The sequence below is a fragment of the Talpa europaea genome, assembly GCF_964194135.1.
Source record: "Talpa europaea genome assembly, contig: HAP1_SCAFFOLD_316, whole genome shotgun sequence".
In the NCBI taxonomy this organism is placed as follows: domain Eukaryota; kingdom Metazoa; phylum Chordata; class Mammalia; order Eulipotyphla; family Talpidae; genus Talpa; species Talpa europaea.
This window is the reverse complement of record NW_028167817.1, coordinates 15,087-38,922: the sequence shown is the minus strand read 5'-3', so window position 1 is coordinate 38,922 and position 23,836 is coordinate 15,087. Positions and strand designations below refer to the sequence as shown.

Sequence of the window (23,836 nt, the reverse complement as noted above, 5' to 3'; positions counted from 1 at the left end):
GTAGTCAGTGACTTGTATGGGGCTAGAATGTTGAGCCCACATTGGGGCTAAAAGCCTAAGTCTTTTCTAGTGTCCTCCAAACTGGCCCTCCCTGCCCCCATGTTGGCTGCCTCTGCCAGGATCTCCCCACCAGACCTTCAGGCTTGCTATCTGTGTTTGCTGAAAAAAAAGGATAAATGATAAGGCTGAGCAAGCAGTTGTAGGGTGTTATCCTTTCCACTTCTTGTGACTGAGGCCAGTCTCTGACCTGACTGGACTTGCCCTTCAGGCAGGTTCCCAGCTCCCTTCCAGGGCATCTCTGGTGACCTGTCCTAGTGGTTCGTCCTCTGACCAAGTGTCCAGGCTCATCAGGAAAGGCCTACCAGTAGGGCATGATTGACAGAACTTGGAGTCTAGAAACTGAGTCTGTCTTCACCCTGGCAGGCAGATGACCTTGCCATGGGCACCAAACACTGTACTGATGCTTCATTTGTACCTCTAGGACAGAGCTCCACTTGAACCACTTGGCAGAAAACAATGTGTTTGGAATTGTGCCATTGGCCAAGGTGAGGGGCCTGTTGGATTGGGTTGATAGTCCCAGGCCTAGAGGGTAGGAGAAGCCTTAAATGGCTTGGGATGCCCTATGGGAATAGCAGGAGCCCAGTTCTAGCTGGATGGCTCTGCCCACACCATGCCCTTCCTGAGGGTCCAGCAGCCTGGGGGTTTGGGGAGAGAATGCCCCTCTGAGATCCAGTGACTGTGTACCTGTCCCTCCTTGCAGCCTGAGGAGAAGCAGAAGGCAGCTCAGCAGTTCAGTAAGCTGCAGACAGCCATGAAGGTGCTAGGCATCTCCCCTGATGAACAGAAAACCTGCTGGCTCATCCTGGCCGCCATCTACCACCTGGGGGCTGCAGGAGCCACCAAAGGTAACCCGCAGTGGGTCCCGACAGCCTGACTTGTCACCCAGGAGAGCTTGTGGGGGCCCAGCCCGCCCTCAGTTTGTCCTCACTGAGCACAGGTTCATCTGTTATCAGCTTCCCCTCTTTTGCTTGCACCTCTTCCCAGTCCCCCACATGAGGGCAGAAGTCTGCAAACACCCCAAGAAGCATCTCTGCCAAGGATGGTCTGAGGCCTGCACTCAGGTGGCAGTGCCTGGGAACACTGTGAAGACCTGGGAAGCTTGGGGGGTTGGAGGCTGAGGGGAAAGAGAAGGGCAGCAGCAACGAGTGGAGCTGTTCTCCTGGATTAACTCTCCTTCTTCTTCCCTTCCCGACAGAGGCCCTTGAGGAGCAAGCGGGTAACTGACCTTGGCCCCTCCTTGGGTTGTAGGGGCCACATTGCCCCATTTTGGTGCTTGCCCTGGCTTCTCTCTGGGGGCTGGGTTTGTTCTATCACAGCAGAGGGGACTGGCCTGGAAGAAACCCCAGGGTTGAGGTTGGAGAGGGCGCTGCTGACTGGGGCTTCTCGGAGTCCCAGGAATAGCTGCTTCTACCTGCTTTGCCTCCAGGTCCTGGAACTTCTGAGGATGCCCTCCATGGGGGCTTGGGTAGGATAGGGTGGGCTTGCTTCCTGGGGCTTCCAGAGGCCAGTTTTCCCCGAGTTCTTCCGTTTTCTCCACTGGATTGGTAGCTGTCTCTTCCTTCTGCATGTGGGTTGGAGGCGCTAGGGGGCAGCAGGCACCGTGGTAATGAATGGGCTGCTGCTTCCGCACTTGTGCTTGGGGCTGGTGAATGGCTCGGGCTCGGTCCAGCCTGGAAAAGTTGTGCCTTCCTCGAGATTACATTGAAAGATGGGCCCTGTAAGCGCCATTTCACCCCTTTTTCCTCCATTTTAGGGAAAAGGGATGCTGGTCCTGAACAGCACCTTTGGCTTTGGCTTCATCTTCCTCTGGGAAGTGAAGGGCCCCAGGCTGCCTAGCTGGAATGAGAAAGCACAGGTGGGGTGGGTGCATGGAGGAACAGGTGAACGGGTGTTGGGCTTCTTTGATACCAGCAGGTGACATCCCTGCCAAAGAGGAATAAGGTTGAGTTAAAGACATTATCTTCAGACTGTGTAGGCGACTGTGTGGCTGTCTTGAGGAAGTTCTTTCATTCTGAGGAGGTGACAAGTCCAGGTTTCCTGTAACCTTACTCAGCACTGACTCGGGTGGAGAGCTGGGTGTGCCAGCCCATGGGCCTGCTTGAGCTGTATCTGTTACCTCCCCAGAGCTTCCAGTATATTCCAGGGTGTGTGTGTGTGTGTGTGTGTGTGTGTGCGCGCGCGCACGCATACGTGCGCGTACGTGTGGGTTAAAATGGCTTTATGGGTCTGTGTGTGTGTCAGTGCAATCACACCCCTTAAAGGTACTCCTGTGGACTGTGTGTGTTTCTGGATCTGAATGTGGTTGTGTTTTCTCTCCTGCTTCTCCTCACAATCTCCCAACCCCCACGGTCCCTTCCCATGGGCCTGGCGGGCTCAGTTGATGACTGTTTGCTAACACGCTGTTTTTCTTTGCATGCTGCATGCTGGTCCTTTGCCTTACAGAAGCTGCTGAAGGTAAAACCTTGTTTCTTGTTAGCTTTCCCTAATTGCCGTGATTAGACACATGTTGGCTGAGGCGCGTCTGTCTGCGTGGGCTGTTCCCTTTCCCTGCGGCTCTTTTTGCCTCCCCACTGTTGGGCCATGGGTGGGTGTTTGTGGGCTCTCCTGGCAGATGCCTGGGGGTAAGAGAGAGGGTCTGAATGCAATCATGCAATCATGGAAGGGGGAGGCACTGGCATTCTCTTGTGATGGTTCCCCCCAGGACAGAGGGTCCTGTGCTCATCACAGGCAGGCTGGCTCACCATCTTCCTTAAATTGGCACCCCTGGAACCAAGCCCTGTACAGGGTTTTTCACCTCTTTCAGGGAGCCCTCTGGTGGCAGCAATGTGAAGTTACATCCTCTTTTTGGAGCTGCTCCTTCTCCTCCCCCCTACACACACACATTCCCCCCCCCCCTCCCCACTGCTGGGGATCTGGGAAAGGCTGGCAGCTTCTGGAGCTCCCTGTTTTGCCTAAAGCCCTCTGGTGTCATCAGGGCTGTTTTTCTCCTCTGGAAGATGTCTGCTCCCCAGTCCTATAGGAGCAAAGGGTCATCAAATGCCCAAGGGAGGAAGATCCAAGATGCCAGATACTTTTCTCTATAGGTGGACGCAAGCAGTTTGCCCGCCACGAGTGGGCCCAGAAGGCTGCCTACCTGTTGGGCTGCAGCTTGGAGGAGCTCTCTTCAGCCATCTTCAAGCACCAGCACAAGGGGGGTACCCTGCAGCGCTCTACCTCCTTCCGTCAGGGCCCTGAGGAGAGCAGCCTGGGAGATGGCACAGGTACCTTGAGACCCTGGGCTGTTGGGTGTGAGCAGGAGGCCTCATCCAGGGCATCTTGTCAGCCTGGGTAGAGAGACTGCTGGGGCAAGTGGATGTTTCCCTGAGGGTGAGAGGCCCAGCCCTGGGGACCTATCCTGGGTAGGTAGGGGGCATACTCAGATGGGGGGGGTGTCCCAGGGACCAGGAGATAGAGCTGATCCTCTTGCCCCACAGGCCCCAAACTGAGTGCGCTGGAGTGCTTAGAAGGCATGGCATCTGGCCTCTACAGTGAAGTCTTCACCCTTCTTGTCTCCCTAATGAACCGGTGAGTCCCAGGCTGGGTCTAGGAGCTCCTCCGCCTCCGCCTTGACAAAGGTGGACTTGAAGCCTTAGTGCTCCTGTAACAGAGCCGTCCTCCACCAGCAGAGGGCTCACTGCTGCTGCAGGCCGGGAGAGGTGCGTCCTCTCCCCTGGGCAGGCATGGGGGTTTAGCATGGGGCAGGCCAGGGCTGCTTGGATGCCAGGGGCAGAGCAGTGGGGCCATTGGGTGGATCATGAGGCCCTGGCCAGCTCTCACCCACCTCTCTCTGCGAAGGGCTCTCAAGTCCAGCCAGCACTCACTCTGCTCTATGATGATTGTGGACACTCCTGGCTTCCAGAACCCCGAGCAGGGTGGGTCAGCTCGCGGAGCCTCCTTTGAGGAACTGTGCCACAACTATGCCCAGGACCGGCTGCAGAGGCTCTTCCACGAGCGTACCTTCGTGCAGGAGTTGGAAAGATACAAGGAGGTAGCACCTGACCTTGCCCCTGCTGCCCCCACCCCTCCAAAGCCTTACCTTGGCATGCCATCTGTGGGTAAGGGGAGGCACCTTCTTCCCTGTTGGCTGCTTCCTTCCCAGCTCTTTACTTCGCTCGTTTGTCTCTGGAGTGGGGTTTTTTCCTGCTCCAGGCTATATCCTTACTTTGTGGAGAGTTTGCTTTCCAAGAAAATGAAGATGAACTCAAGTTTCCTGAGAGCCCTCCTTGCCCACCTTCAAGGCCTCCTCCTATGAAACTCACCCAACACCCCATGGTCCCTGCCTCCATTTGTGTGGGGCCTAACTTTCCCCATCTCCCAGTCTCCTGACTTGTTAAGATGATGATTATTTGGGCCCCTTCCATGGAAGGGTGGGTAGGTGGGGTAAAATCTAGAAATCCTACCTCATATAAATGAGCTGGGGAGGATATTTATCTAGGATGAAAGAAGATTGAGGAGGAAAATGACAGTTGTCTTCAAGTGCTTCAAGGATAATTATGTGAAATTGAGAGTAGGCTCACTGTGTAGCCAGATCAACTAATGTGAATAACAGGAATTTATGACTTTAGTCCAATATAAAAGGAGGTTAGAGTTTTAGCTGTTCAGAGCTACAGTGTGGTGCCTTAGGAGGTAATGGACACTGGTCAGTCGGGCTGCTGGGAGTAGCTCCTGCCTAGGACAGGAGGTCAGACTTGCTGACCCCAGCATCCCCCTCTGGCCTACTCACAGGCTGCACCCCACACAGGGCCTGTGCTCACTCCCACTCTGCCTTCCTTCCTAGGAGAACATCGAGGTGGCATTTGACGACTTGGAGACAGCCATGGTTGACTCTGTGGCTGCTGTGGATGAAGCCTCCCATCAGTCCCTGGTAGGAATTCCAGTGAGGCCTGGCTGGCCTTTCCTCTCCTTTATATTCCTCTCCCGGGCCTCCCCGGTGGCGCAGCAGTTGAGCACTGGGTTGCGAAGCTGCCCGCGGCCTCTGCGGTGCCGGTTCGATCCCCGGCTTCTCCCCAGCCACCGGAGGAGGGTCCCACATGGCGCGCAGACCTCTCCTGCCGCCCGCTGCTTCCCTCAGCAATGTGCTGCGGTCCTTCTGCCTGCTCTGCTCCCCGCTCTGGCTCTGGTGAATTCTCTCACCCTCCCGTGCTTCTGACTGTACCCAGTGCATGTATAAACAAAACAAACAAATGAATTAAATAAATAAATAAATAAATAAATAAAACATGCCTCTATAAAATAAAATTAAAAAAAAAAATCTATATATTCCTCTCCCTCCGTAGGGCCCTCCCACTGTGCACTGCTTTGGTGGGGCCACTGTGGGCCCAGACTTTAGAGCACTTGAGAGCTGTGGGCGCTGCCCCTGTACCCCAGCCAGCCTAGCCAGGACAGTGCCTCTTTCTTCTGTTCTGGTGCCATGGGGGTCAGAGCCCCTGGGTGTCTGAGCCAGGTAGGAAGGTGTGTCTTCTCTCTTATGAACTGGGACTCAAGTGTGTCTGCCAGGAGCCCTGCTGTTTCTTCCTAGGTGAGGGCTTGGCTGGACCCCAGGGACAGTCACAATTGAGGCAGTCGGCAGAGTGGGGCAAGGAGAGACAGCACTCTGCACAAGCAGGGGAACAGTGCCCAACTGTGAAACGGATGCCCTACTCTGCTGCGGGACTGTGTGCATGTGAACCCTCAGCCCTCTACTGTGGGAATGAGGGTTGTCACCCTCTGGACTAGTGTCTTGGGCACCTTGCATGCTGGGCATTGGTTGTCCTGATGAGCACCTGGCATTGGAGATTGTCTTCAGTGAGGGGAATTCCCTGAGTTGTTTTGTAGAGAATTGGCATTTTTGCTAGGCTGCTGATCTGCCTCCTTTGCTCTGAGTATTGCTTCCCTGTTTCTTTCTGCTGAAGGAGGCCCTGCTGGGCTAGTGCACATGTAGGTTGGGCTCTGGGGAGATTGAGTGTCCCCCTGGGACAAATGCTTAAAGTGTCCAAGTTCTGTGTGTCCCCAGGGAAGTTGGCTTTTCTTTTCCTGACACCTGGGCTCTTGCTGAGAGCCTTTGCCATTCCCAGGAGGTCTGGGGAGTAGGGAGCTGAGGAGCCCCAGTGGGCCAGGCAGTGTGTTTGAGTGGGTTATGGCCATCCTCTCCTTTCTTTGCTCTCCCCTGTCTGATGGGCAGCAGCACCTCTGGGGCTGAGGTCTCCTCACTGCAGAGCCTGCCACTCCCTGTGCCATACACTCATTGTGTATTCCTGCTCCAGCTACCCTAGGACCTTCCTTATCTATTGGTCCTTGGGTATATTCTGCTTCTTCCCAATAATCACACCAGCTCCCCTGGGCAGCTGTGGAGAGAAGATGCAGGAGCTAGGGTCAAAGAGCGGGGAAATGGTGCTTCTCTTGCATAGACTGCCCTCATGGCCAGACCAGAATAGTATGTAGGGAAAGTTTGAGCCTTCTTGCCTATGGGAATTAGGGAATTACATAGAAAATTCACCTTCAGGCCAGATGTGGCCACAGGCCTAGTTTGTTTAGCCTGCATAGGGTATTTAGTGTTTCCACCTTCTCTTGTAAAACTGGGGGATTTACCAACACTAGCCCATTGATCTTCCAGAACAGCTGTTGCTGCAGCTGAGTGGTTGTTCCCTTCATGTGGGGACCCCTTCTCTCTAATCACACCAGCTCTGCCCACTTTGGCTGCCACATCCATGAAATCACTTATGCTGGCTTTTGGCACTTGATCCCATCTGCAGTGCACTGAGCCTTCTCTGAGTTCTTCCCTCTCAAGGAGACCAGTGTTAACCCCATAACCATCACTTATTGAGAGCTTCCTTTGGCCACGCACTGTGCTCAGGACTTGACAGATTTCTTTTAATCTGCCCAAGAGGTCATGTCCAGGGAGTGAGGGCAACGGCAACCTGGGACTTTCCAAACTCCTGTGACCCTGGGAGGACAAGGGGTGAGGAGCCTGTGCATGTGGACTGGGGCTCATTAGGAGCCTTCAGTTTTTGGTGCCTTTGGACATGAGACCTAGAGAATCATGTTTCACTGTGGGCTTCTCTGGTCTCTTTCTGGCCCCCTCTTTCTCTTTGCTGCACTGCTGCTCCACAAGGTGTCAGCAGTGAGTGGCAGGAGATGCAGAGAGAGAGAGAGAGAGAGAGAGAGAGAGAGAGAGAGAGAGAGTGTGTGTGTGTGTGTGTGTATAGCATGTTTATAGTGTATGGTTGGACCAGGGGCCCTGGCTCCTTTCCCACACTCCATGTTACATGGTGGGATTTCTTTGCTCCTCCATAGGTCCGCTCGCTGGCCCGCACGGACGAGGCAAGGGGCCTGCTCTGGCTGTTGGAGGAGGAGGCTTTGGTGCCGGGGGCCACTGAGGATTCTCTCCTAGAGCGCCTTTTCTCCTACTATGGCCCCCAGGAAGGTGACAAGAAAGGTAGAGAGCACCCCTGGGGGGCAGCTCCTTTGCTGCTTCTCCAGAGGACCTGCCTATACCCCCTGGGAGGTTCAGGGAGCCCCTGGGCTTTTCTGGGTGTATGCCCCAGTGATCTGGGCCTTGATTCTTCCTCCTTCAGGCCGAAGTCCCCTGCTGCGCAGCAGCAAGCTGCAGCATTTTCTCCTGGGCCACAGCCATGGCACCAACTGGGTCGAGTACAATATGGCAGGATGGCTGAGCTATACCAAGCAGAACCCAGCCACCCAGAATGCCTCCCGGCTCCTGCAAGACTCCCAGAAGTAAGAACACCACTCGCTTTCCCATGGCCCTTCCCAGAAGTTTCTGGGCTCCTGGTCTTAGACCTCCTCACCAACAGAGTAGATAGCTTCCGCCTCCTCAGAGGCAGCAGCCCAGGCCAACTGGTCCTGAAGGCCTGGGAGTCACCTTCTTGAGGTGGGACAGATGTGGTTGGAACGACCTGTGGTTTAAATTTGAGTATTAGCCCCACATTCTTCATAGAAGGCAGGAGTAGCCTTGGAACCCTCTCAGTCATATAAGCCCTGTCATCTATTCTTCATTCAACAGAATTTATTCATTTAGTTATTGGGCACCTACTCTGTTCTAGGACTCTTCTAGATTCTTGGTCAATAGCAGTGAACAAAACAAAAATCCCTGCCTGCGTGAAATTTACATTCAAGTGGGGGGGGACAGAAAATGACCAGGAAGTATAATGAGTAAATTACGTAGATGTTAGACTCCAGTACATAGTATGTTGAGGGTCCTCCCTGGGGATGAAGAGGAGATCGCCCTGCTCTGTCCATTCCCTGCCTGCCTCTTGGCATCTGCCCAGCCTGGTTTTCTCACCTTACTATTTGAGGATTTCTCTGGTTTCTCTGTAGGGGTGCAGGATATGCAGCCCCAGCCCATATAACCCACACCCCTGGCCACAGCAGGGTGGGGGTGGGTTGGTGTCAAAGGAGCTGGAAGAAGGAACAGCTTCTGCTGCTCCTTGAATGTGACTTCTTTCTCTCCCTCACCCTCCTACCTCTGGCAGAAAAATCATCAGCAACCTGTTTCTGGGCCGGTCGGGCAGCGCCACCGTGCTCTCGGGCTCCATTGCGGGCCTTGAGGGTGGCTCACAGCTGGCACTGCGCCGGGCCACCAGCATGCGGAAGACCTTCACCACAGGCATGGCAGCTGTCAAGAAGAAGTCGCTGTGCATCCAGATTAAGCTGCAGGTGGTGAGTGTGCCAGCCCAGGTCCCAGGGTCCTGCCCCACTCCTGGCCCCAGTGCCCACTCAGCATCCTGACTCCATCACTGTGAGTGAGGTCCTCTTTTCACACTGCTCCCTCTGAGTGACCACCCAGACCTAGCAAGGATAGCATATGGCAGGTCCTGACCGCTGGGACTCCTGCCATGCTGTGAGGTATGGGCCTCCCAGTCCCAGTGCCTGCTCTCCTGGGCATGGGCCATCAAAGCCCACCAAGTAACTGTCCCCTCCCCCTTTGGCAGGATGCCCTCATTGACACCATCAAGAAGTCCAAGCTGCATTTTGTGCACTGCTTCCTGCCTGTGGCAGAGGGCTGGGCCGGCGAGCCCCGTTCTGCCTCCTCCCGCCGAGTCAGCAGCAGCAGCGAGTTAGACCTGCCCTCGGGAGATCCCTGCGAGGCTGGGCTCCTGCAGCTTGATGTGCCCCTGCTCCGTGCCCAGCTCCGAGGCTCCCGCCTGCTGGATGCCATGCGCATGTACCGCCAAGGTGGGCTCCTTCCCCCAACACGCCTGCCTCTTTTCTAGAGCTGCCACTGCCTCTCCCTGCCTCACAGATGGGGCCCATGGGGGTGCAAGATTTCTTTTCTACTCTGGTTCCCATACTTTTCATCCCTCCCAATCCAATCTGTTCTTTTCTCTTTTTCTTTCCACCCTGCTGACTCCCCTCTACCTCTTCTCCTTTCCATGGTTTAGTCCTCTTTATCCCCAGCCTCTTTCTGCCCCATATGCTGCAAATCCCTCTCCCTGGCCCCCTGGTGTGGATTGGTCATCTCTGCCATGGCAGCACACCCAGTGGCCCTTTGCGGTCATCTGCCTGGTGGCAATAACTCCTCCATGAGCAGGCAAGTAGCTGGACCAGTCCCCCTCTGGGAAATGGGTGCTAAGTCTTTCTGAAGTACTTAGAATTCCCTAGAAAGGTCAGAACCTTTTTATGGATCCATCTGGAGGAAAGGCTAGAAAGGGTGATAGTGATAGCAGTTAACATCCTTAGAGCATTTACACTGTGCCCAGCACCATTCTAAACTCACCATTCACATTAATTTATGTAGTCCTCATAATTACCTCATGAAATGTCGGTATTATTCTCATCCCCAAATGAAGCAACTAAAGCTCAGAGAGGTTAAGTACCTTGCCCAAGATCACACAGCCAGTGAGTAACAGAGCAGGATCTGTTCAGGCAGACCAACTCAAGAGTTTATGCCTCTCTGGTGGGGTTTTGTTTGCCTGAAAAATGATGAATTGCCTTGTTTTTGACCCTTTTTCCTTACCTAGAAGAGCAGGAAGGGCCTTACCCACCCATGGTCAAGTCCCCTTGAGGCATCTGCACAGACACCCTCACTTTTCCATAGCAGCTAAAGGCAGGAAACCACTCCTGCCCTGCTCTAAATAAATCATCGATCTGTCCCCACGTCTTGATATGGAGTTGGTGTTTATTATTTCAAAACCAGATTGTTACCGCTCTGAACCAAAATCAATGTGCTTTACTCAAACAAGCAGATCGATGAGGCCAGCAGCAGCAGGCCCCCCTCCCCTCCCCCAGCCCCCAGCCACCGTCGATAGCACTGATGATTAATTAAGATGCCAGGCGTCCAGACCTGCTATCCTGGCCCATCAATTTAATTGCAATTCAGATACAATCAATAGCTCACTTTGTCTTGGCCCCTCAGCGGCCCCCGCCTCCTGTTTCAATTATCAGGCACATGCATCAGCCTCATCTCCCAGTTGGAGGGTTTCCCAGAGCAAGCTAACCCAGTGTAGTGGAGCCAGCCCCCAACCGGCTGTCTGGAGCCCAGCTTGGTATACAGTTCTGCCTCCAGCCACAACCTTTGCGACCTTGAACCAGCCAGACACTTCACCTCTCAGGCTGCAGTTTCCACATCTGGAGGATGAGTTATATCTGGCCTAAGGCCTGTTTTGGGTTTGAAAATCTGCGATTCTGTAGGAGTAAGTCCTCAGGGTGATTCAGAGTAGCCTCCTGCTGGCCAATGTCCTGCCATTGCTCTGAGTCAGGACATCTCATCCTTGCCCCCACCTCCAACCCAGACAGCAGGGGGTCTCTGTTCGAAGTAGCACTCTTTGGGGAAAGAGAACCTACAAGTTCCATTGACCACCTGGCCTGGGCTCAAGGTCTGTATGGGGGCAGCAGGGAGCCCTTTCTGTTATCTTGCCTCAGGGGACTGGAAAAAAAGAAGGGAGGGTTTTATTGCACACCCACCAAGTGAACCAAGCTGTGCTTTCTACCTATTTTCTCATTTAATCCCTAGGACCACCATGTGAGATAAGTGGTAGGGCCCCCATTTACAAGTGAAAAACCAAAGCTCCGAGAGGTTGAGTGATATATCCAAGGTGATGTGATGATACGAGCCAGGCCCATGATTCTACCCCCAGGGCCATGCACTTTTCTTCTTAGCTGCTATCTGAGGCTCTATTTTTTTTTTTCTTACTAAGTCCTCAAGACATCATTCTCTCCGGGTTATCACAGAGTCATAGCCTTGGAGAGCTAGAAAGCATCTTAGAGGTCATCCAGGCTTGTATCCCCACAGCTTGCTGACAGGTGGAAGCCATGCCATCTGCACACCTTACTGACAAGGAACTTGTTACCTTTCTAAACCTTGCAATTCTCCCATGGGATAGCCCCAGTTGTCCTCTCAGCCTGCTGTCCCTCCTTCCTGTCTCTTTCCTCTCTGCCCCCCTTCCCCAGGCCTGCCTCCCACTGCAGGCTCTGCTTCCCACAGTTTCTTCCCCTTCAGATGACTTTCCCACTGGCTGCCTGGGCACTAGCACCTATTGGGGCCTGATGGGAGCAGGCAAGGCATTGACAAGCCAGCTGATCTCTTTCTAGGTTACCCTGATCACATGGTGTTTTCTGAGTTCCGCCGCCGGTTTGATGTGCTGGCCCCACACCTGACCAAGAAACACGGGCGCAACTACATTGTGGTGGATGAAAGGCGGGTAGGTCTGGGCCCCCAGAGCCCCAAGAAACACCCCTCCAAGCAGCCGCTTTTCCCCTCACCTAGAGAGAGCTGGGCTGACCCTGCTCAGGCTCCTGGTTTGGGCCAGTTAGGGCCAGAACAAGGGTGTGTGACGACAAAGCTGTGGCAGTGGGGAGAAGGCAGCCTGGTACATGAGAAGAGCCACCCACTTTGGAGGCCTGAATGGGGGTGTCTGCTCTCTGGTATGGCAGACAGCCCATCCAAGAGCTTCCCAGGTGGCAGGTCCGAACTAGTTCCCATTTTAAATCTTGCCCCGTGATAACACTAGGGCCCCTCGACTTTTAACTCCACATCAGGGACTAATTCCTGCAAAAGAAAGTTGTACAGAATGCCTCCCTGGTGGCCTACAGGTTTAAGTCTCAGCCTCACCTCTACAGCCTGAGTTCAATCCTGGGCCAGGGAGCTAACTCATATATGGTGCAGCAGACCTCTCCTGTCTCATCCGCTGCTCCCCTCAGCAGCATATTTCAGTAAATCTGCCTGTTCTACTCCCTACTATGTCTCTGGTGGATCCTCTCACCCCCTGCACCTCTGGCCTACACCCCAGTTCTTCTAAGCAAAAAAAAAAAAAAAAAAAGAAAAAAGAAAAAGTTGTGCAGGGCTGGGAAAGCATCCCCCCAGGAGGAAGATTGATATAGGGGGGCCGCCTAGTGGTGGTGGGGGGGGGTGAGTCTGAGGCTCCAAGGCCCCTCGACAGCCCCAGGTTATTGAATTTATAACCACAAAGCAGAAGAGGATATCTCTCTGCCGCTCTGGGCTGGCATCTTGACCCCCAGAAGCAGTTCCTCAGAGCTTAAGGGCTCTTGGAGCAAAGGACCCCTCCTCCACTGTGCTCTGGCCTCGGGTACCCAGATTGACTTTGATGGCATCCCAGACCTTCTTTTGGCCTCCCCAAAAGGAAGGGTACTCCACAGAATGGGGCAGGAAGCCCCCCTTCTCTTGCTCCCTGAGTCGTACACCCACATTCATGAAGGTCTCAAAGATCTTTCCATCCTCGCCCTTAAGAACCTGCCAGTGTCCCACGTGACCTCAGTGTGGGTGTAGATGACCCGCTCCATGCTCACTTCTCTATGACCCTGGACCTCCATTCCAGCCTCCCACTCAAAGCTACACTCAGCTGCTTGTCATCCTGGAAATGCTCCACCTCTGACATCTAATACCATAGTGACATTCTCTGAGCACAGCCTCCTACCTGTGCGTCTCGTCGCTCTTCTTCTCCAGACCTGTTCTTTGTCTCTATCAAGACCTCTCATTTCTGAACCTCACTCCATTTTCTCTGCTCTATCCATTCCCTTCTGACTTCATTTTCTTTTCTACTCAGCCTGGACTCTGTAGCCAACACTCTGGTCATTCATCACCCTCAGCTTTCCTGAGCCTCCGTGGTACCTGCCCTGCCCACCACCCACCCCAGAGGACCAGCCTTTGGGCATTCTGCACTCCCTGGTCTGGGGCTCCCAAGCACTGAGGGAGAGAAGTATGCAACAGCGTGGACTTGCATTTCTATAGGTCATGGTCTCCAGCCTCAACTGGGCTCTTGAAGTGGCCTGGCCGGGTTTCCATGTGCCCAATTTTATCTAGCCCCTATTCCACGCTCCTCGCCTGCTCTTCCGTTCATCTTTCACCCACGGATCCTCCCCAGGTTGGCCTTGCCTCCAAGTGCTAATAACATCAAGGGTCCAATTTCCACTTCTCCTCAGATACCACCTCCTTTCACCAGCCTCCCTGTCCACATGGGAGAGGCATCCTTCCCCTCCTCCAGTCCTTTCCTCCTGCGCTTTGTACCCATTCTTTTTGATCTCCCTCCCCATCAAGGGTAACTCTTATGTGGCTCCTGTTCCTTCAGCCTCTCCCCTGATGGCTCTTTTCTCTCAGTGGAGAGACATTTTGCAGACGTTGCTCTCTGAAAGGAGCCTTGTCAACCCTGTCTCTCTCCTACCTGGTAGCACCTACTTTCCTCCTGCTACCCCAGCCCAGCTGCCATTCCCTCCTCCCTCTGCGGCTGCCCGGCTCCCACCCCTGAATCCTTGGGCCGGACCTTCCCGTCTACTGTGCCCTCCATATTACCAGAGCTAACGGGCACTTTCTGTCCATCCTGGCAACTTGTGACTGTCGGCCACCCTGTTCTTTTTGAAATGTTCTCTGCTCAGCTTCTCCACTGCCACTCCTGGTTTTCCACTTACCTTTCTGTTGTTTCTTTCTCAGTTCCTCTGAGCTTCCGTTTTCCCCCACTTGCTCCTTAAGTGAAGGTCCTTCTTTAAAGCTCTCCTTGACAGTATGTGTTTTTTGTTCTGCACTCTTCTTCCTGGACACCTCATTCACACCCATCACTTCAATTACCACAGATATATTGATGACTCTCGAATCAATACCACTAGCCCAGGCCTCTCTCCTGAGCCCCAAACACGAATTTCTATCTAGCTCTCTTCTGGAATTCTCTACCGATATGCCTTATAGCACCTTAAACTCAGCATGTTTAAACCAAACAGATTCTATCATTTCCCAATTTTTTTCTCTCTTGTATTCCTTGTATACTTCAGAGAGAGACTCCAGGATCTAATTAAGTCAGAAGCCTCAGGGTGTCCTTAGAGTCCTCCCTCTCATGCACCTTTCCACCACATCTGGCAAGGCTCTATTGCCTTAATGTCTCCCTCCTTCCCCCTCCTCTCCTCCTTTGGGTCAGACTCCAGCCTCTGTCCTATGAGTTGCTGCAGTCGCTGTGGAGGCAGGGAGAGCACCCTCCATCCATCCTCCACCCCTGTGCAGGGAGATTTCTGATATGCAAATCTCATCATGTGCCTCCCTGAGAGAATCCTCCAGTGCTCTCAAAGCACACAGGCTGCCTGCCACCTCTCTAGTTGCACCTAACTGTCCCCTGCCCTCATTTCACTCCAGTCACAGTGAACTTCTTGGCGTTTCCTCAGCACTTGTTGTAGTCTCGTGTCTTCATGCCATGTCAGTCCCCTTGCCCAAAAGGCCCTCTCCCCACTTTGCCTAATTCTTATTTGAATCTAAAGACCCAACACAAGCCACACCTCCTCCTGGATGCCTTACATGGGCCCTTTGCCTGATTTAGGTGCCTCCTCCTGTTGTACTTCACTAATTCACTTTCCTTGCTCCCCAGCAAGATAGTTTGTCCCACTTATAGTCACTTTTATATCCCGACTCTAAGACCACGATGCTCTGGAAGCTCACTGGAAGTGCTTGTTAAATAATGGACTGTCTGAATGGAGGACAGATGGGGAAGGACTGAGTGACTGGGTGAAACCCTGTGTGGAAGTGGGGAGCCCCTGGGTGGGCACCATTACAGAGGCCTCTCTCTGCAGGCAGTGGAGGAGCTGCTGGAGTCCTTGGACCTGGAGAAGAGTAGCTGTTGCATGGGCCTGAGCCGGGTGAGTTATCCCACAGGAAGGAAAAGGCCTGGGCTAGGGTGGTCAGGCCCTCACTCTCTGGTCACCCTCATCCATATGGCTGGCCCTCCCCTCCTGCCCTCCCTATTTAGTCTGACTTCAGGAATCTCCTGGGGCCCTATCTGAATCTTGCCCTCATCCCTGCCCCTACTCCCAGCCATCTGAGGCCGCCCTTCCTCTAAAGTGTCGAGGAGTTTGATGTTCCAGCAGCAGCAAACTTGACTTTCCCTCCCTCAGAATAACTGGCTTGTTCAGTGCCATGAACATCTCTGTGATGTCAGGAGGGCTTGGAAGATTGCCCGGAACTGGTCTGAGGCCTGGTGTGGGGAGTGGGGAAGATGGAAAGGAGAGAGCTGGATGAAGCAGGAAGGCGGTAGGCAGGGTGCTCCCTAGGGCAAAGCTCCCTTTGGTGAGTCGTCTAGGTTTGCCAGGGTCCCTGAGGAGCAAGCAGGCTGTGGCTAGTCTAGGTTTGCCAGGGTCCCTGAGGAGCAAGCAGGCTGTGGCTAGATGGTTCAGCTACCACCTGCCCTCAGGCTGAATTCCTCATCTGAATGGAATGCTGCAAATAAAAAACCGGCACGCCCACCCCTGGGTGTCAGTCAGCCACCTCACTCCACACCAAAGGGTCAGCCGAGGGTCCCTCCCATGGGGCAGGGAGCCCTGCCTGCCCTCCTATCCTGAGACTGGGAGGCTTGAGTGCAGCATCCACGTATGTGCTTCAAGGGCCGGGGGTTGGAGGGGGAGCAATTGGAGCCAGCCTGGGTTCTGGACCCGTCCATCTGTCAGCAGGAAGGGAAGGAGCTCCAGGTCCCTGGGCCTCGTGGGGAGTGCAAGGTGCAAGGGGATGCTTGCAAAGGACAAGTATCGTATCTCTTGTCCATGCTGTTCTTTCTGTTCTGCATTCTGAGTCTCTTGGTTCCTCTTGCCCTGCCTTCTCCTTTGCTGGGAATCCCTCTCCCTTCCCTTCACTGTGTCTTTGTGTCTTCCCATCTTCACCTCTGCTGTCCCATTTTTCCCTTTTCTTTTTGGCCCTGACAGTCTCTGCTGGTTTCTCTTCCTTGATTCCTGGTTGTTTTTTCTCTCTCCTTGTTCACTGTCTTTTGTGGTCCCGACTCTTTCCCTGTCATTCCCCAGGCTTTAGTCTCTGCTATGTCTACCTCTGTCTGACTCACTTCTCCCCATTCCCCAACCCTCCCACCCCCACCAAATTTTTCTTGACTAAGGGGCTGCAGGCAAAGATTTCATTTTGGCCTCTTGGTCTCTTTCTGGGTGAACTCCTGTCCCTCTGGCAGGCCAGGCTGCTGCTGGCTGCTGTTAGGGGGCTGGTACCTCCTCCAAGGCATGTTGTAGGCAGGAGGGGGCCTGAACGGGCTGGTTCTCTTCTTGACTGCCATTTCAGACCTTCTGCCATCCGAATCATCCGAGGTACCTGCGTGACTATGGCAGGTGAGCCCCAGGACCCACTCATGTTCAGGGCAGAGCAAGGGGCAAAGTTGAACGCTTGCACACGTCTGGTTTAGGATATAAATTTCAGGACTTCTCAGCTATGGTTAGCACTGGTGGGCGAGGATCCCCTGTTTGATTGTCACATTGCTTCAGACGAAGGGGACATCTCATTATGAGCCCACAGGACTGTGAGGTGAAGTTCAGACAAGGAGTTTGAGGATCTGAGAGCCTCCTGACATTGTTTGTATGTGTATGTATATGGGCAGGTATGTTGGAAGGAGATAACCCTAAGCCTTTACTCAGTCCCCCCAATGTGCAGTGTTCCAAAGAGGCTTGAAGCTCGCTGTCTTAGTCTCTAGATCATTCTTTCTCTTTTCATAGTGACTTGGGGCCATTCTCCATCCCCTTCCCTGGCACCACCCTGTGTGTAGACCACTAGCATGCTTTCCCTCCGGTGGGCCGTGGATTGTCCCTATCCCCTGGAGGAATCTCAGGCTCAGACCTGGTGAGAAATTGAGGCTCAGGTAGGGCTTGGTAGATCCCAGGTGCTCAGTCCCCCATACGGGATTTGGAGACATGTCCGGAGGACTGAGCTTTCTCCCAGGCCAGCCTCAGGGGAGTTTCTGTGGCGTCTCCAGAGGCAGAGCTTTCTCAGCAGAAAGTTTAGACACTCTTCCCACTTATTCCCTGAAGAGAGACCTTGGGGTGCTCTACCTACTAGTTCTGAGTGTTGCAACGGAGTTGATATCTTCTCTGTCCCACGAAAGGGGATTTTCTGTCTTCTGTGCAAGGTGGAGGTGGGGACATTCCTAGATGTGCTTTTGCTCTCCAGGACCTAAGATGAACCTTTTTTAATTTTTCCACCTCTCTCCTTCACCCTCCCCTCGTCTTCTTGCCCTCCCCTTCCCCCACCACACTCATTTCTTCCTCTTAGTAGGGAAGGTTTTACCCAGCTCCAGCTCAGGGCACCAAAGAATGAGAGGAAAGCCTGGCTGTTGGGGCATCCCACTGGTTTCTCTAGTCTGCCCTCCAGCCCCCAAACCTGTATGACAGGTCCCTTGATTGAGCCAACCATCCACCTACCCCACTGGCTTCTTCATGAGATGAAACCTGGGTGTGTGTGGGGGCGGGGTGTTGGCACATGAAAGAGGAGACGGTCTGAAATGAAACTGGGAGGGAGGGTGTGGAGAAGGGGTAGGAACTTCCCACACCCCTGTGGAGAAGGGGTAGGAGCTTCCCACTGCCCCTGCCCCTTCCTTTCCCAGCCCCTTCCTCTGTGCGCTGCTTCCGGGACCTTTTTTTCTTACACACATACACGGCACCTGATCCCAGGCAGCTGGATGTCAAAGGCAGCTGGAGCCTGTGGCTGGGCCCTGCCGGGGCTGTGGGCACAAGAAGCCTTGACAGTGTTGCTGGCCGTCCTGGGGGAAGAAGCCACCATAGGTATTGCTGGGAGTGCCATCTCCCCTTTGACCAGCAACTGTTTTATTTCCTTCTTGCCCTGTACCTTCCCTTTGTCTTCCCTCTCCTTTCATCTCTTTGAAGTTAGATTTCCCACCTTACTCCTCTCCTTCCAAAATCTCACCAGTCCCCAAGCTGGCCCTCCTCCCTCTGCCTTCCCAGGGCCTCTCCTTGCTCCTTCTCTCCTCTCTTGGATGACTGAGTTTTCTTCTCAAGCCAAGGGCCACCTCCCAGGTTTACTGGTGTCCTGTGCCCTCTGCTTGTTTCTCCTGCTTCCAGCTAGCTCCCCTTCACCACCCTTACCTCTGCTGGGCTCTGCAGTCCAGTCTCCTGCCTTCACCTAGCTCACTTCTCCACAGGTGTTCTTCCGGGCAGGCACCTTGGCTCGGCTGGAGGAGCAGCGGGATGAACAAACAAGCAGGAATCTAACCTTGTTCCAGGCCGCTTGCAAGGGCTACCTGGCCCGCCAACACTTCAAGAAGAGAAAGGTGCTATACCAGAGACATCCCAATCCTGCTCCCCAGTCGGGTGGGACAAAGCAGAGTGCCTGGGGTGGGATGGGACTCTCAAAGGATCATGCAGGGCCCAGGAGCTGGTCTTGGGGTTATAAGCAATGGTTAGCTAGGGGAGAAGAGTCAGGGACCTTCCAAGGGCACCATGCCCTGGGCCAAGCTGGGGAAGGGGCAGCTCTTTGGTGCTAGCACAAGGGCTAGTGTACCCCGCAATGTGGCAGGAGGGCACAGGGGGAAACAGGACCCAAGCAAAGGTGGGCTCTGGATGATAGGCTGCTCCATGAAGATTAAGGAGCTGTGTCAGCGACTCCTTTTCTTATTAGCAAGTCCATAAAACAGCCAGCACCACCGCCTCTTGTGTTTCAGCAAGATTAGGTTTTATAGCACATCTAGGCCAGGGTGCTGGAAATAATCAGGCAGCAAATAAAGCAGATGAAATTATTCCTAATGACGGTGGAGCGGTTAGTGCCCAGGCAGTGTTCCCAGGGCCAGACTCTGCCACCCACTCACTGAGGGATGGAGGGAGGCTGGGGACAAAGAGTGGCATGGGGAGTGTTTGACTCTGGGTCAGGTGGCCAGAGGAGCAGTCCAGTAGCAGTGCTGGTGGCGGGGCACCCTGGCCAGGCGTAGTGGGGAAACTGCAAGGCCAGAGGGACTAAGAGACCTGGTGTGCACCACCCCATCCTAACTTAGATCCAGGACCTGGCTATTCGCTGTGTGCAGAAGAATATCAAGAAAAATAAAGGGGTCAAGGACTGGCCCTGGTGGAAGCTCTTTACAACTGTACGGCCCCTCATCGAGGTACAGCTGTCAGAGGAGCAGATCCGGAACAAAGACGTACGTACAAGCCTGCAGAGCAGCCAAGTTGCCAGGAGGGAAAGGTCTGTAGTTCATCCACATGGATAAGAGCCTTGCCAGCTTGTCTTGGGCTCCCAAGTACTCCTTTGTTTATTCCAGAGGGTTGGTGTCCTTGAGCTATGCCCATCAAACAGAAAGTGTCCCTCTGGAGTGCTGCCTGAGCCCCTGGGTTACCTCTAGGATAAAATCTCAGGCATCCTGAGGCTATAGGGCAGGGCCTATGAATAACCCCTGAGAGGCAGTCGCTTCCTGCTTCCTGTGTCCTGACCCAAACTTCCCTAGCTTTGTTCACCCTAGGGGTGCAGATTCTGGGCCCCAGCCCCTCATAGTGCCTCTGGTTCTGTCTTCCTCCAGGAGGAGATCCAGCAGCTGCGGGGTAAGCTTGAGAAGGTGGAGAAGGAGCGGAATGAGCTGCGGCTCAACAGTGACCGATTAGAGACCCGGGTGAGTGACACCAGACAGACTGACCACCTCTGCAGGGTGACTGCCCAGGAGGGCCTCCCTCAGTGTTCCAGCTGAGTGCGGCAGGCACTTCGACTGTTGGTGACTCCCTCCCCCAACCTCAGATCTCAGAGCTGACATCGGAGCTGACAGATGAACGCAACACGGGAGAGTCCGCCTCCCAGCTGCTGGACGCTGAGACTGCAGAGAGGCTCCGAGCTGAGAAGGAGATGAAGGAGCTGCAGGTGAGGGCAGGGCTGGGGTGAAGACAGCCATACTAGTGGCTGCCACACCCTAGTGCCCATTTGCTCCCCACAAGGACCTGTGGCATTCGCCACTAGCCCAGCACCCATCTGCCCTGGGTAAGCGTATAACCAGGATTTGTGTGGCTTTGGGGTGCAGGTGATACTGAGTGAGGGGTGGAATGGCATACCTCTAACCCCTTCTTCTGCAGACCCAGTACGATGCACTGAAGAAGCAAATGGAGGTGATGGAGATGGAGGTGATGGAGGCCCGTCTCATCCGGGCAGCTGAGATCAATGGGGAAATGGATGATGATGACACAGGTAGGTATGAGGCAGGAGGAGCTCAGCAGTGGCATGAGTGAGGAGCGTGATGCCACCCTTGGGTAACCACACCCCTTGTCCAGGCCTGTCTGCCCTCCAAAGGACTGCTGTAAGGCTTAAGTGAAATAGATGAGAAAGCAGAGGTGCCAATAAATGCAGTGGATTACTGGGTAGGGCTAGAACAACCTCATTAATGACACCATCTGAAGCCCATGGTCTTGGCAATCTGGGAGGAGAGGGCAGCACATGTAGCCACATCACCCCCTCTTGGCTTCTCCTGATTGATGGTTCCTTCCATGGGAGGAAGACATCATTGCCAAGACCTTTCTGAGCCCCTCTGGTGGATTCCACCTGCGCCCCTCCCTTCTTCCCCTCTACCCCTTCTCAGTTTCTCTGCAGCTCAGTCCTCCCTTGTCTGCGCCCAACACCATAGGTGGTGAATGGCGTCTGAAGTATGAGCGAGCTGTGCGGGAGGTGGACTTTACCAAGAAGCGGCTCCAGCAGGAGTTTGAGGACAAGCTGGAAGTGGAGCAACAGAACAAGAGGCAGCTGGAGAGGCGGGTAAGTCTGGTGGAAGGAGTGGAGCTCTGTACCTGAGAGGGGTTGGGAGGCACTGGAGGGGCTCAGTGCTACTTGTGAGTGCCCAGTGAATGGCTGAGGCAGGCAGGCCTGGGAACAATAGGGATGGGCTGGCATATTAGCCTTGCGGTACAGGGGACAACCATGGGCAAACTATTGTTACAGTGTCAGGTTTCCTGGGCAGCTGGACTTTGTCCCTCATCTTTGGGTCTCTCCCTCCCTCACCTTTTCTCTTTAACTTCATCACTAATACCGCCAAGCTTCAATGGCTGCTGACCGTGCATCCCATCTTGGCCTCTAGCTCGGGGACCTGCAAGCGGATAGTGATGAGAGCCAGCGGGCTCTGCAGCAGCTCAAGAAGAAGTGCCAGCGGCTGACAGCTGAGCTGCAGGACACCAAGCTGCACCTGGAGGGCCAGCAGGTCCGCAACCATGAGCTGGAGAAGAAGCAGAGGAGGTGGGTGGAGCCCATGCCCTGGGCTGAGAGGATCTTCTTCAACAGCCTGTCATGCTCCCTGCCTCCTCTTCCAGGGAGGAAGGAAGGAAGAAAGATGTGAATTGGGGGTTGGAGGGTAGGGACTTGCCTACACAGCCTCTTGTCTTTGTGAATGGGGGCTCACTCAGACCACAGGAAGCACTCTGGGATGTGCTCCCCACAAGTGTGCCTGTCACCCTGCCTGGGCCCAGTAAGAAGGGCCAGAGCCAGGCCCCGTGTAGGACCCTCTCCATTGCAGCCCTGCCCCTTGCCCCCCACCCAGCTCCCCATCTCTCCCGGCCTCAGCTCCACAAACACTCTCCTGACTAATGTTGTTAAACTACCGTGCCACTTCCATCTCATTATGGTAATGACACAAAGGAGGGGGGCAGCCCTCACAGGAGAAAATCCAATCTAAATTAATTTCCCTGGCTGGGGATGGGAATGGGACGCCTTTATTAGCAACACCGAGGAACCCACACACCCTGGGAACAGCAGGGTGCCGGGGAGTGGGAACAGCACCCGGTAAGGGAGGAGTGCTAGCAGAGGCACTGGTTGCCTTTGTGAAGGGGCAACGGCACCCCCACCACTGCAGAAGTGAGAGGGGCAGAGCCCAGCTCTCCCAGTGACTCGCAGTTACCCGCAGGGGTTCACTGTCACCTTCCCACTTGGGCTGTTGCTTTGCCAAGAATGAAGGGAAATATGAAGGTCATGTCCTCCTCCCTCCCAGCACTGCAACTCTGCTGCCCTAGATCCTATCTGAACCTGCACTCTCCCTTTTATCTAGAGGCAGCACCCTTAGTGGGACCTCCCTCCTGAACACCCTGATGACAGTGCCAGTTCAACCTAGTTACCATTTGCTGCACTCCCCGCTGGGCAACTTATTAGGTTTCAGCTGCCCGGAGTTTTCTTACTTTTTTTTTTTTTTTTTTTAATGTGGGGATGGGGCTGGGGGAAGCTGTTCAGTTTTCCACAGGAACCTGATTAGCTATTCAAGGAAGGTGTTAAGAGGAATTTCAGCAATTTACTCCTTATTTAGAGTCACTGGGCGGGGAAATGGAAGGCTGGGAAGTAGAGGAGTGAAGCAGGCCTCTGACCACGGTCTGTGCACCAATTGAAGCATGCTGCCAGCTGGCCTCCAGCCCCATATAGGGTGTCCTGGTGATGACATGGGTGCTGCTGGGGCAGGTGCCCAGAGGTGGGGGCAGGAGCCAGCAGCTCCATTCATAGTTGCCAAATTGAATTGTGGAAAGTGAGTGAGACAAGACAGGACATCCATTTCTACCCATTCTGATGTCTACCAGGTACTCTGGCCTATCAAAATGGGGAATGTCAAGACTTAACACATGAGGAAAGAGTTTGTCCACCTCTTCCCTACAAGCATTTTTGGTTCCCTCTTGAGATCACTTTGTAAAAGAACTCTTGGCCTCCTCGATGAATTCCCCCACCCCCACCCCACAGCCCATCCCAGATCTATTTGCTCTGCAGGGCCTCAGTGACATGACCTGTAAATCCTGAAAGTCACCCCCACCTTACCCCTGGCCCCAAGTTCGGGCTGCATGAATCTCTCCTCTTCTTCCTTCTGCTCCATATCTGTGGATCCATTTCCTGGCAGCCTATGGGTGCTGGACACCTGGACTCTGTCCTTACCTGATGGAGCCTCGTGGCTGTCCTCTCTCGCAGGTTTGACAGTGAGCTCTCACAGGCACACGAGGAGGCCCAGCGGGAGAAGCTGCAGCGGGAGAAGCTGCAGCGGGAGAAGGACATGCTCCTTGCCGAAGCTTTCAGCCTGAAGCAGCAACTGGAGGTGTGTGGGGCTGCTCACTGTCCACTCCCTGCCCCCCCTCACAGAGTCAGACCAATGCAGGACCAGCCTCTTCTCCTTTGCTCCAGGAAAAAGACATGGACATTGCAGGATTCACCCAGAAGGTTGTCTCATTGGAGGCTGAGCTCCAGGACATTTCTTCCCAAGAGTCCAAGGATGAAGCCTCTCTGGCTAAGGTTAAGAAACAGCTCCGGGACCTGGAGGCCAAGGTCAAAGATCAAGAAGAAGAGCTGGATGAGCAGGCGGGGACCATCCAGATGTTGGAGCAGGTGCTGAAGGGCCGACCCAAGGGAGAGACCACAGCTGATCTAGGGTGTGGACCAGGGGAGGGCAGGATCCCACATCCTGTCATTCACTCATTCATTCACTTACAAAATGTTAAATGAGCACCTGAGCTGTACCAGCCACAGTATAAACATAATTAAACTTTCAGGCAACATTCCATGAGAAAAAGTTTCAATTGAGTTCTGGTGGTAAGGGGGCTCAGGATG

General features: G+C 54.1%; 1 protein-coding gene across 1 annotated transcript in view; it reads left to right on the top strand.

The window, feature by feature from the left end:
• Window positions 1-481: 481 nt before the first annotated feature.
• LOC311188133 (unconventional myosin-XVIIIa-like) overlaps window positions 482-23,836 on the top strand; it is a gene marked incomplete at both ends in the record, with an annotated part of 37,150 nt that continues 13,795 nt past the window's right edge. Inside the window, 22 exons of the mRNA XM_084259888.1 lie at window positions 482-545; window positions 761-905; window positions 1,256-1,276; window positions 3,144-3,320; window positions 3,534-3,624; window positions 3,895-4,087; window positions 4,877-4,963; window positions 7,372-7,513; window positions 7,653-7,812; window positions 8,568-8,754; window positions 9,027-9,270; window positions 11,626-11,735; window positions 15,100-15,165; window positions 18,450-18,578; window positions 19,296-19,439; window positions 19,815-19,904; window positions 20,027-20,146; window positions 20,356-20,467; window positions 20,901-21,028; window positions 21,348-21,502; window positions 23,204-23,327; window positions 23,414-23,614. Coding sequence (XP_084116014.1) covers window positions 482-545; window positions 761-905; window positions 1,256-1,276; window positions 3,144-3,320; window positions 3,534-3,624; window positions 3,895-4,087; window positions 4,877-4,963; window positions 7,372-7,513; window positions 7,653-7,812; window positions 8,568-8,754; window positions 9,027-9,270; window positions 11,626-11,735; window positions 15,100-15,165; window positions 18,450-18,578; window positions 19,296-19,439; window positions 19,815-19,904; window positions 20,027-20,146; window positions 20,356-20,467; window positions 20,901-21,028; window positions 21,348-21,502; window positions 23,204-23,327; window positions 23,414-23,614 — 2,890 coding nt within the window. The remainder of the gene's footprint in view (window positions 546-760; window positions 906-1,255; window positions 1,277-3,143; window positions 3,321-3,533; window positions 3,625-3,894; window positions 4,088-4,876; window positions 4,964-7,371; window positions 7,514-7,652; window positions 7,813-8,567; window positions 8,755-9,026; window positions 9,271-11,625; window positions 11,736-15,099; window positions 15,166-18,449; window positions 18,579-19,295; window positions 19,440-19,814; window positions 19,905-20,026; window positions 20,147-20,355; window positions 20,468-20,900; window positions 21,029-21,347; window positions 21,503-23,203; window positions 23,328-23,413; window positions 23,615-23,836) is intronic.